The sequence below is a fragment of the Camelus dromedarius genome, chromosome 28 (assembly GCF_036321535.1).
Source record: "Camelus dromedarius isolate mCamDro1 chromosome 28, mCamDro1.pat, whole genome shotgun sequence".
NCBI classification, from domain to species: Eukaryota; Metazoa; Chordata; class Mammalia; order Artiodactyla; family Camelidae; genus Camelus; species Camelus dromedarius.
The window spans coordinates 8041434-8054439 of NC_087463.1; the positions used below are offsets into that span (position 1 = coordinate 8041434).

Below are 13006 nucleotides of genomic sequence, written 5' to 3' on the forward strand. Positions count from 1 at the left end.
TGGGGACTAGATTAGTTGCTGCCAGGGTCTAAGGAGTAGGTGGTGAGTGGGAGGGAAGTAAGTGTGGCTATAAAAGGGCAACAGGGGAGATCCTGGTGGTGATGGAAGTTTCTGTATCTTGACTATATCAGTGTCAAAACCCTAGTTGAGATCTTAAACTATAGCTTTGCAAGACGTTACCATGGAAGGAAACTGGGTAAAGGATACAAAATCTCTCTCTCTACGCTTTCTTGCAACTGCATGTGAATCTGGAATTATCCCACGATAAAAAGTTTAGAAAGATAAATTTATGTTCATTTAGAACACAAATAAGAAAAGAAAAATCCTCATCCTATCCCCCAAGGATAGACTGTTAGCATTTTGGTGTGTATCTCTCCAGATTTTTCAATGCATATAAATACTTGCCTTAAAAAAATAGCACCATGCTGCATGTGTAACAACACGTGCTATGGAGTGGACTTTTCCACCATGTTGGTAATTGATCCACGTTGTAAACACTGCTGTGATGAACATCCCAGTGCCTACATCCCTGTGCTATGTTTCCTTTGGATAAATTGCCACAAGTGGAACTGCAAGGTCCAGCGGTTTACTGGTTTTAGAGGCCTTTGTAACAAATTCTCAAATTTTCCTCCAGAAACATGTTAATTTCTACTTGTAACATACAGTGTGTTGTTAAGTTGCCATTTCTGTGGAGACAAAAAGAAGCCTGTACACCTGTCTCTCACTTAACAATAACCCCTGAAAAGCCTGCCCTTTAGGAAAAGCTTTTCAATGAAAAAATTTTTATTAATTTTAGTGTGAAAATTATATATTTAACCCCAAGCCAAGATACCCCCAAATGTTCAGATACAGAATTACCAAGTGATTGTTTACACAGCTACAAAATTATCAGGTGAACATTGAAATTGAGTTTCTATAAGTAATAACAATTTTAGAGTAAATAAATACAGTTTGTTCATAAAAGCAGTGCAAGGAAGGTCTGTTGTACCTTTCAAAGAGTGGGATATGGGCCTCCTGCCTTAGAAAGTGAAGTCTTCTCTCTACAAACTTTCTTCACTGGCTTTACAGCTTTTGAGAGGCTCGTGGTTATATTGCCAAAACTCAGCCTCGGTACCCTGCTTACCGAACTGAGACTCGAGGACAGAGTTTTGGATGAAGTAGAAAATACAGCTTTATTTCTCTGCCAGGTAAAAGAGGTCACAGTGGGCTGATGCCTCCAAGACTGTGAACCCCCTGGGGAGAGAAGGTAGGGGGTTTATACTAAGAGTTCAAGGGGCGGCACTGGTTTCCATAGAGATCACAGACAGGGTAACAATGTGTTGCAAAGTTGTCCTTGTTTTTGTGGATGCAGCAGCCCCCTCTCTTCTGCTGGGTACGATGCTCACCTCCAGCTTTAGAACTCTTTTCTAATATTCCTGTGCCTCAATCAAAGGTGCTTAGGAAAGGGGTCTGTGGAAAAGTGCTCCAGAGAAACACTTGTGCAGTTTAAAGTCAGGCTGATAGATGCTTCTGGCATTTTAGGCAGGCTGAGGCCTAAGACCTCTTGCTGCAGCGTGTGCACAGGCTGGGACAACAGAATACAAAGAAACCAGGAGGGGCTAAAAATAACTGCAGGCATGTGCAGTTAGGGTGAGTTACCAACAAGATGCACAAAACACCTAGCTGCTGTCTCTGAGGTCTGGAGAACAAAATAAGGGGGGTGGGCAGATCAGTGGAGTTCCCTCTCCCTTTCCAGCCCCATCCTGGTCAGCAAAAGCAAGAGAAAACCCTTTAAATTATTATAGAGTTAGGCAGTTACAAATAGCATATGTTCACAGCTGACAGTAGGGTCCTGCTTGGTCACAGTTATCCTGTTCTCAAAATGCACTTCAAATAAAGTTATGGCAGAGGAGACACGGTGAGGGTGAAACAGTGGAAGCCAGGCATGCTTCAGTGTCAGAAGCAGCCCCTGTGTCCAAGACTGAAGGGTCCCAAAGCACCCCTCTCCACCTCCTCGCTCACCTTTAGTCTGCAAATCAAAACGTTCGGGGTTTGTCCCATGATGCACACCTCAGATTTGTTCCATGTGATACTCTGTTGTGAAAGTGTATGTCAATGACTCAGTGAGCCACTGTCTGCCCAAAACCACCATGCTGAGCATCACTTCTGTAACTGTTCGGGCTGCCACGACAAACTACCGTAGACTGGGTCTCTCAACAACAGAAATGTATTCTCTCACAGTTCTGGAGGCTGGAAGGCCAAGGTCAAGGTGTCGGCAGGTTTGGTTTCTTCTGAAGCCTCTCTCCTTGGCTTGCAGGTGGCTGCCTTCTGGCTGTGTCCTCACGTGGCTTTTCTTCTCTGTACCTGCATCCCTGTACATTCAAACATCCTCTTGTTACAAGGATACCAGTCAAATTAGATGGAGGCTCACCCTGACAGACTCATTTTAACTTAATCACCTCTTTAAAGGTCTTATCTCCAAATGCAGTCACATTCTGAGGGACTGGGGAGCAGAGGTCGTGGCTTCAACATACAAATTTGGGGCGGGGTGGGGGGCACAATTCAGCCCGTAATGATTTCTTACAGCGTATTTTGTTAGTGGGTTTGGGGGTGAAATGTCAGTGTACCTAAAAAAGGTTGTCTAACAAATGATATAACTTTTTAAGAGCTATTATGGTAAAAAGTCATTCACAGGCTACTTGGTATCAGATGCAGGTCTGTGTATATATCTTTATTAGAACTTGCATAGAATATGTTCACAAAATGGTTATAACTGCACCAAGAAAACATAGTGGGGGTTTGGGGACTGTCAGGAGGGTTCACTGTACACTCTGTTGTATCATTTTAATTTTGTTCCCCAATGTATTAATGCGTATTCTAATAAGGGAATAAAATACTTATTTTAAGACAAGGATGGACTTACATCCTCTGTAATCACAGGGACTTGTCTGTCATATTCTCTGCTGGTACCCCTAGTATCACAGAGCCTGCTGCACAGGAGGCCTGCAGTAAGGGTATTGAAAGAATAAATGAATGAATTCCTCTTCTAGTGTTTGGACGCAGGGACCCTGGCCGGCAGCCCCGGTGACCCTCTCCATCTTTCCCCTCTGGTTTGCAGACGGCAGCAGAGACCCCCAGGAGGGAACAAACCCCAACAGCATGGTGACCACCAGCCGGGCAGTACCAAACACAACAGGGACCACCAGAAATCCTACCAGGGGGGCTCGGTGCCCCACCCCTCAGGGAGGGCCACTCATCACGGCTACAGCCAGAACCGGCGCTGGCACCACGGCAACATGAAGCATCCACCTGGCGACAGGGGGGAGGCAGGCGCCCACCGCAACGCCAAAGAGACCGTGGCCATGGAGAGCCCCAAACTCGAGGATGCCCCGGGGGACACCGGGCACAGCGGCCTCGAGCACTCCTGCAGCCCCGATGCCCTGGCCCCAGCGGTTTCCGAGAGGCTGCCCCTGCTGCCGCCAGGGGTTCTGGAAGCCGAGACAAAGCGTAAAGACAGTGTTATTCCCGAGCGCAGCGGGGAGCGGCCCAAAATTACCCTGCTCCAGTCTTCCAAAGACAGGCTGCGGCGAAGGCTGAAAGAAAAGGTACCGGTAATTGAATTTTCCTTGTTCTCTGGCATCAGGGAGGACAGTGCGAGGTAGGTGGGCTCGGGTTTGCGGGCCTGGGGAACCCTGTGGAGGGAAGGGAAGGAATCACACGGGGACCCGGCACACATGGTCACCACTGCTTTAGGGACCCCCAGCCACCAGAGGGCAGGCCTGTGGCCAGTTCTGCATGTGAACCCCCTCCAGTACATTCTACCCCCTAAGAGGCCCAGGTGGATGCTTGGTACCAGCCCCCAGCCTGAGAGGGGAGGGGAAGAAGAGGCGTGTGCCTCGGAGTGATGGGAGGCATGCAGGGAAAGCCTGGTTCTTCCCTCCAGCATTGTCTGGGGTCAGATACTGCCCTGTTCGTGCTAAAGGGCATCTGGGGACAACACAGAGCCTCTAAGAGTGCTTCTCCCAGAGGTGAGTACCGGCCAGGCTGCACTCCCTGCCAGGGTCCAGAGCAAAGGTGAGTTGGGCAGAGTGTGAGCAGGCTGACCTCATCTTTGCCACTAACCCCCTCCATCAACCAGCTGCCCTGTGAGGGGTCCGAGGGACAACATTTAAGGAGGCACTCACTCTCAGCATCAAACAGGGGCCGATCCTGCACTGGCATAGCCCTGAGAATGAGGGCCTCCTTAAATTTTGCTCCCCAGGAGCCTCTTATTCCTCACCCTTTTCCTGGCCCTGGTCTCCAGAGCCTGGTTCACAAACTAAGGAAGAGATGCCCCAAGCCTCCAGGGAAGGGCGGGGGCTCCATCCCTGGCAGCATTAAGTCCACCTGCTCACACTAGCGCCCTGTCCCCAGCCAGGCGTGCAGGTAAGATCACCTTGGAGAGGAACTGCTCCCAAGAAAGACCAACTTGCCCCCAGCTTTCCTCCATGGAGTCCTCCTTCTGGGACTTGTGCGGAGCTCAAAATTCCAGGCTTCTCTCCAGCCTCTCTCTACAGCCTTCTCTCCTCCTCCTTCAACCCCCGAGGCCAGGACCAGGTCCACACTCAGGCAGGATAAGGCAGGCCAGACCTCTTCCCTGATCAGTTCTTGAAGCTGACATGCTGCTCCTGGCATCATTCCGGGCCCCAAGCCCCCACCACCATTCCCAGTGAGGCAGGCAGCTGTGAGGTCCTGGAGGAAAGCCTCATACATTCCCTCACATCCCGAAGGTAGGAGCCTGGGAGAGGTTCCCAAGTGATGACCAGTGTGTGGTCTTTGCCTGAAATCCTTCCAGGACAGACTGCTGCAGCCCAGCCAGGGAGAGAGGATTGTTACCTAAGTTCTCTCCGGTTCTACTAAATGTAACCTCAGTGCCACTAAGGGGAAACGACACTGGCTTTAGAGTCTAACAAACCAGCTCAGTCCTCACTCTGCCCTTGACTGGCTCAGTGGCCAAGCCAATCACCGAACTTCTCTGAGCCCCAGTTCACCCATCTGTAAAATGGGTCTAATGCTACCCACCTTGGATATGCTACCCACCTTGGAGATGGACTGAAGATCAAATGTCATAACCTGTGTGAAAACCCTCAGTGGGTGGTTATTCTACAAACAGACCACTATTCCTGCCCTGGGGTCCACATGGTTGGGGTGGGGTGAGCAGGAGGAGGCAGAGCAGATAAGGTCGAGCCATAGCACCTGTATTTCGGCTTCACGGACTCCCGGACCAGGAGGACATGGGCTTAGGCACTGGCAGAGCTCAGGGTAACCTCTCGACTATCTAATCTAACCTCCTCGTGTTACCAGGGAGGAAACTGAGGCCCAGAGAATGAAACCACTTCCCACAGCCATCCAGCTAGAGACAGGCAGCAGGTTCCAGGACTCCGGTCCGAGCCTCCCAGCCCAGGAGCCTCTCTTTGTTGAGGACAGAAGGGCAAACATGGGGCCTCACCATATGTCCCCGCCCCTGCCCCTGCCCGCCTGCTCTCACATCCCGGCAGTTAAGTCACTCTTACTCTTGGCCACCGATCCACTGTGTTTGAATAAATACCTTTGAGACGATCCGATACCCATTTTCTTTCTCCTCCAGCCCAGGTCTGGTCCCAGTGGTAGTGAAACCTCTTAAGGGTGTCGAGTATTTTATGTAAAATTTCCCTCTCATACGAGCCAGTTCTCTGAGTGTCTTTGAGTGGCACACTGGAGAAGCCAGCACAATCTCCATAGGACACAATGCCCACAGGGATCCCTGCACCCCGAGAACATGATGGTCCTTGGGCCGAGGGAGCCAAGGACCTGCAGGACAAGGCAGCGTCTCCACAGGCACCGTTAACAACACAGCAGGGGATGCCACCCCCTTCCTGACCTCATCTTCCTACGCTTGTTTTCTCTTTGGCCCAGTGTCTTACCTGGTACTTTATCTCGTCTTTTACAAGCCCCATTAAATCACTTGTAGATTGAGACATTTGATGGACAAATAGACAGACAAAGCCAGTGTGTATGAGAATCCTGGGTAAGAAGTGTATCTCACAAGGATCCACCCAGGATGCCCCAGGGACCAAGAAAAAGGTCAACAGAGAGCCTGGAGCCTGAGGGTTCTTGGTGGAGGTCGGCATTCCTTGGAGGATCAGACCTCAGGTTCTAGAAAGTGGGGGCAGGTCCTTTCTGGGGGTGGCAGCCCTCCCTTCACTGGCCGCCCCTCTGCAGAAGCCTGGGTTCCCCTCAGGCACCACTTGGCGTGTCTCCCACGCCCCCAGGATGAAGTGGCAGGAGCCTGGGTTCCCCTCAGGCACCACTCGGTGTGTCTCCCACGCCCCCAGGATGAAGTGGCCGAGGAGACCACCAACCCTCAGCAGAACAAGATGGACAAGTTGATTGAGATCCTGAACAGCATGCGGAACAACAGCAGCGACGTGGATGCCAAGCTCACCACCTTCATGGAGGAGGCCCAGAACTCGACCAACTCCGAGGAGATGCTGGGGGAGATCGTCCGCACCATCTACCAGAAGGCTGTGTCCGACCGCAGCTTCGCCTTCACCGCGGCCAAGCTCTGCGACAAGATGGCGCTCTTCATGGTGGAGGGGACCAAGTTCCGGAGCCTGCTCCTCAACATGCTTCAGGTAACAGACGCCGACAGCTGCGCCGCCCGCCCGCCCGCCCGCCGCTGGGCTATTACTAGAGAGAGGGCTGCAGATCCTGACCACACTTGAACTTTTCCCGAGTTCCACCCTTGCCTGATTAATTATAGAAAATAAAAAGGCACTCAAGGGGCAAGGGCTGAGTGGCCAGATTTGTGTGTGTTTGTGTGAGTGCTCCATGGTTACAATGGACCAATATAATTTTATAGGTGCTTCATATTTAACCAGCCTTTCCCTCTTTCTATTTCCATGATAAGAGGGCTGGCTTTTGTCTTAACCAGGCTCTGTGCTTTGACCTCTCCACGTCCCAGCAGACACACTCTTGCTGTGGATTTCCTTTTTTAACTCTTCCTCTTCCCCAGGACCACCCCCCACCCAGGCCCTGCAGGTGGTGTGTTGGTTGTAGTTGCAGGTGGTGTTGAGATGGGTCTGAGCAGACGGCATAAGGGCTTTGAGTAGGAAAGCTTTGGTCTGTCTGCCGATGCGCTGGGGTTCCTAAAACCACTGTTAGGGCCAAGGGGAAGCATGGAGATCGAAGACCATCTTGTTCGTTGGTGCCTTCCCACTCAAAATCCTTCCACCCTCAGAGAGCTTAATTCCATCCCTCCTCGTTCCTCCCTTCGCGGGTGCCGGCGTCCAGCGATGGTTTTACTGGGGTATGTCATGGGCATGGACGTGGACGTGGGCACTTTGGCCAAGCCCAGCTCTGTTTGACATCACAGGTGGGGAGCTGGGGGCCAGCACCTGCTCTTCTGTCATGGGTGATAGCATGTGGACTGGTGGTCCCAGAACTGGTGGCGTCAGGGAGAGGTAGCAGGTGCACGGCGTGGCAGCCATGCCAGGCCCTGGGACTATCCTTGGAGATTCTTGGCTGGGGAAAAGTCATCTGTACCTTAAACTAGTTGAGATATGAATTGAGTTCCAGCCCAGTTAAGGTAAATTAGTAGCTTGAAAGTTCTGGAAGTAGAATGACTGATCCGGGAGAGATCACCTGCTAGTCTGTCTTAACAAGGGTGATCACACAATGGGTCATGAACCACGACACTTCTGAGAGTCAGAGGGCCTCTGTTCATAGTCAGGCCTAGACCCTGGTGTGAACCAGGGTATATGGTCACTCTGGTCTTAGCCACCGGGTTCAAAGTCTGCTGTCTCTTCCCTGAGACCAGGGAGGGAGGAGCCCCCTCCGCAGGCTGCCCATGGGCTCCATCCCCACCGTCCTCTCCTCTTCCCAGGGAGACCGCTCACTGCAAGCTGATCCTTGCTGGCCAGCCTGGGCTGCTTCTGTCCAGCTCCAGGCCCTGATCAGGTTCCCATTCCTGGATCGCCCACGCTCCCCGGTGACGAATTCCCGCATTACCTGAGGGATTTGCACATTGGGCATGTTCCTCGCGGGCCGGAATGTCCTAGGAGAGTGTGGAGGGTGACGGTGGGGAGCAGCCTGTCTGCCATGTACCACCAGGCACCAGGGAGTCCGGGACGGATCGGCCTTTGGCCTGGGCTTTTGTCAAGAGAAGGGCTAGGATAGGGCAAGACTTCTAGACAGTGGTTGCCAGCTCCAAGCAACCTCGCCAGAACCGGTGGCAGACAGTCACACAGGGCGTGGGGCGGGATGCACCCAGCCTGGAAGGGCAACTGGCTGCAGGGGCTGCCCAAGATCCTGCCCGGCTCAGGCCTCTCTTCCAATGACCTGTGGTTAGAGTAGTCTTGCCCACAGTGTCCGGCAGAGCATCAGTCCTGGGAAACGGTCGGCCACAAACGGAGCTCCATGGCCCATGCACCCGCCTCTCCATCAGCCACAAAGTGGGCTGGCTGAGGCCGGCAGGAAGGGAACCTGCTTGGCTGCATCGAACGCAGTGAAGTCCCCGTTGTGTCCCCCAGCTAATGACTTCTTGTGGAATTAGTGTGCTGAGACACACGGTTTGGCAAACACGAGTGCAGGGAAGAGCACTAAATGAAAGTCAGGAAACAGGGCTTCTCGGCCTGGTGCAGCCGTCAGCTGGAGCCTGGGCTCTGCAGCTCCTGCCAGGAGAGTGCTCCGCTGCTCGACATTTGTCGATGGACCTGATGGGCCTGCGCTCCTGGAGATAAGTCAAGGGCCTCGGAGAGGGGCGTGATGTGCCCACCTGAGCTGCTTCTTCTCTTATTCTCTCCTGGCCCTGCTATTGGCATGGAACAGTCCTGAGTCCCCCTAATCCTCAGAAACCTGCTTACCCCATTCCAGGGCTCAGGGCTCAGTGATATGTCTGTCATGTGTGACGGGCTTTGGGGGCCAGCCCAAGAGACCCACTGCATCTCTGGGGCAGAGGGGAACTGTCACTTCCTATCTGCCACTTGTCTGGGTGGAGCATTTGTGGGTCAGATATTTAGAAACCTGAGTGTCCCCTAGGGCCCGCCCTTCATCCCCCGCAGCCCAGCTAAAGAGTAAGAGGGATCCCCTTGAAGGGTATAACCAGAGGGCTGGAGCTGGACACTCAGGCCTCCTAGGTCGCTGTTCAAGGTCCATTGGCTCCCATAGAAGGCAGGCTGGATGTGCTGGCGTGAGGCTGCCCCGAGGTCCTTTGTAGACCCCCAGTTAGGAGGCCCAGAGGAAGCCAACACCACATGTCTGACGGGGCCTCCTCGGGCCCTGCTCCTCTGCAGCTGAGGAGTTGGCGGGTTGGAGCAGGCTTTCCAGGCAGCAGAATGCATGACCACTCAACACCCCAGACCCACAAGGTTCCAGAGAAGAGAGCAGTGAGCACAGCTCAGCTTCTGACCCACAGGGATGGCTTTTTTCACCTGCTATTATTTTCTGGCAAACCTGATTTTTATCCCTTTCCTGGCAGACAGTCCCGGGAGCAGCCTTCAGAGCCTCCCCCCTCCCCCCGCCCCCACATTCTCCCTCTGAGGTTCACACTCAGCTCCATCCACTCAAGGCCCACTGCCTCTGGATCCCCAGCCAGCCCCTGATTCAGTTTGGCAGCCTCTGAGACGCCCCTCACATGGCCAGGTTTCGCCGCTGCCTCCATGTATAAGTTCTGAGGCCCGACTTAGTGATGCTGGCTGCAGCGCGGACGGGCTGTGAAGTGCCCTTTGAGCACAGCTCCCAGCAGCTGTCTTTGGATGTTGCCCTCCTTAGCCAGCACCGCTTCCACTGCCCCGGCTTCAGCGGTGGGAGCGGCAGCGCGGGAGGAGAGGGGCCGGTTCTGCTGTTGGTGGTCACTCTTAAGCACGGTGTGAGGGCTGCTTGCCAAGCTGGGATGCAGCCTCCATGGAGAGGGAGGTGGGCCCAGGGGGAGGTCAAAGGACCTTTAACCCTTCCCAGCCAGATTCAGCATTGTCATCCCAAGAAACCTAGAAGCATTGACCTATGAGCCATAACAATGCCAAGACTTTGCCGTCTTGTCACCAATCCCACAGTTCAAAAATCGTCTTCAAGCTTTACATCTAAACTGAGTCTTTTTGCCCTAAATGTGGTCATTTTCTTGGTAGTGTTCTTGTAAATAAAATTTTACTTATTAAACAGGTATTTCTTAAATGTCTGTTACGTGCCAGGCGTGTAGTCTTCATGACATCAGTGCTTCTCAAACCTGAATGTGTGTTTGAAACACATGGGATTTCATTTAAACGCAGGATCTGCTTCAGGAGATCTGGGTGGAACCTGAGATGCTGCATTTCTAACACGCTCCCAGGTGCTGGTGCTGCTGGCCCTGGGCCCACACTTTGAGTAGTCAGACGTTGGATGGCTGATGGGTCATAGGTGATGGGCCAGTTTCATAGACAGGCTGACTGAGGCACATTCTTTTACTGATGTGAGGTCAGAAGTGGGGGTCCATCCTCAGAGTACTGAGTTCCAGCCACCAGATTTTCTTTAGGATGGTGGTTCTCAGCCTAGCTGTCCATTAGAATCTCACTGGGAAACGATTTTAAAACATACTGGCGCAGGGGCTCTCCCCCAGACCAACTGGATTAGACCCTCCAGGGATGGGCCTTGGGCATACTTTTTAAAAAGACTTTCTGGCTAATTATATGGTGCAGTAGGTTGAGCACAACTGCTAAGAAGATACTCCAGAGATGCCCCAACTGTGCCGCTGTTGTCACTTATGAACCAGCTGACCCTGCCTTTCACCCCATTAAGCATCCAAGAAGTGGGTACCAGGTCCTGGACTCTCTGCTGAGTGATGTGCGGGATTCCGAGCCTGAGCTGGTGGGAGAACAGCAAAGAAGGAGATGTTGGCAGCCGAGACCTTCCCTTCACCTTGCCCGACCTCGGTTCCCCCTCTGTGCAGTCAGGTGGGTGGGCTGGACCATCTCAGCGGACCTTTCTCGTGCACCTTGCTGTTCTAAGATTTCCCCTCTGACACCTCCACACTAACTGAGTCAGCCAGGTGGGGGCCAGAGCTGCCTCTCCTCTTCCGCTGGCCCCATTTCTCTCTGCTCTCAACTTCTTTCCCCGGATCCTTTTCCTTTTTCTTGGCCTCAGCCATTGGTCGAAGCAGCTATCACATGTTTTAGGGAAAGGGCTTCACTCTCAACCCACGTTGCCAGGCTGGGCCCCCCGCAAAGCTGAGGAGGTGATTCGTTTCCCTGCCCAGCCTGCCTCACCCCACCCCTTCCCACTCTGCTCCCAGCTGCATGTTTGCAGGGTCCTACACCCACCAGAGTACGTGCACTGATGGATTCTGACTTGCAGGAGAATGTGGGCTGCCCACGGCCCCTGGGTTACAGAAGTCACTAAAGCTCTGCCTTGATCCTCTCCAGGGAATTGTGCAGCGGTGGGAGGGAAGGGGGCTCTGGTTTCACAGAGGGGTGAAGAATGAGCGTGCCTCTTTTTATGGGACCTTTGGAATGACAGGAATTGGAGGCCTGAGCCCCCTCCGCCCAGCACTGCCCCGTCACCACCCCGGGCCTTCCACTTGGGCTCAGGGAGTGCTCCTCGGCCGAGATATGCTTGGGTAGAATAAGTTCAAGCCCTCCTCTGTTGAAATGTGTGTGCCCTGTTTAGCCGAGAGGTGTCTGCATCTGAGCTATGCAGAGCAGAGTATTATTAGAGCAGGCATCAGTGTGTCTGTAACTGAACCCAACTCTCCCTAGCAACCGTTGTCAACAACACATCTAACAGAAGGAGGCAATACCTTTTTCTGATAAAAAAAAAAAAAAACTCATTTCACCAAGTTGTAAACACAGCAGGGCTGTTGTGAAAAGACAAAGCAAAATCAGAATCTGGCATGTGACCAGGTTTCAAAATAAATTGGTCTCTGCCAGCACCTTCTAGAAGACAGCCTCTTAAGAAGCTGACCTGGAGCTAGAAAATGGATAAACTCGTCAGAGTTTCTAGCTGGGTCACCATTAAGCAACTGTCTGAAGCTTTTGATACACAGAAACTCAGTCAAGTGGTGACAGGGGGTCCACTGTCGGGGCTGGGTGGGGGGAGGTCTCTGGGAGTGATTTTAACTGTGGGTTTTGGCCCCAGAAGGGGCACTCGTGATTTTCTGGTCTGGCTGCCCCATCAGTGAATCAAAATACAAGCTACATCTCCAGGGCTGGTATGGCCCGCCCACCCCACTTCTACGTCTCTCCCGTCCCTGCCCCGTCTCTCCCATCCCTGGCCCATCCTGGCCCCGCATTTGCCGGCTCGGTCACAGGGACTGGGTTATTCCTCTGATTCTGCTCATAAAAGGGAACCTCCTTCCCTCCGGCTGTCTCAGGGTTTCAGGACAATCAAAAGGTGTTCCTCTTTACCCAAAGCTTGGAGTTCCTAACCCCAGTCTTCTACAGAGGGAGGGAGGAGAGGGACACGCATTGGTTCTTGGGGTTCTAACCAGCTCTAAGTTGTAAGTTCCTCGAGGATCAGGAATCCTGGTTATGTGATCAATCATGACTTGTATTAGGTGCTCAGCAAGAGTCTGTGGAAGAGGGGACGGAGCCCCAATCTTAGGTGCTGGTCCTCCCTGCTGTGAAATAGGCTTCTCAGTTCTTCTGAGCACCTTCATGCGTGTGAATGTGGAGATTCTCTGTCTGAGGTAGGTTCCAGGGCAGGAATCCTCATTCTCCACGTTCACAGATGAGGATGGTGGCTTCATGAGGCTACAAGTCTTATACAAAGTCATGGGGCTGAATGGGGATGGTCTGTCCAGCACCCCAAGCTCTTGGCTCCCATGCCACTCACCAGGTAGGGTGTAAGTGTTGGAAAGTTGGAAAAATCAGGGACCTGTCTCATGACGCTATCGGTGGGGATTTCAAAGTCCATCCTCCTAGAAGAATCCCACTGTGTTTCCAGTGGTCTCTGAGTCTCAGGCTTTCCAGGCCAGTGGGGGACTGAGGGTGTCCGAGGAAACACCTCCATGGCTCCATCTCTTTACCCAGATGAACCACAT

The 13006-nt window shown here is 52.7% G+C and overlaps 1 protein-coding gene across 7 annotated transcripts in view; it reads left to right on the forward strand.

Annotated features, from left to right (window-relative positions):
* The window catches only part of CTIF (cap binding complex dependent translation initiation factor), a 282841-nt gene that overhangs the window by 190043 nt on the left and 79792 nt on the right, over positions 1-13006 (forward strand). For 5 of the 7 annotated variants that reach the window (XM_031441944.2, XM_031441951.2, XM_031441949.2 and 2 more), the window contains 2 exons: positions 3098-3590; positions 6333-6632. In XM_031441944.2, coding sequence (XP_031297804.1) covers positions 3098-3590; positions 6333-6632 — 793 coding nt within the window. The remainder of the gene's footprint in view (positions 1-3097; positions 3591-6332; positions 6633-13006) is intronic. The other 2 variants (XM_031441948.2, XM_031441950.2) reach the window with 1 other exon arrangement.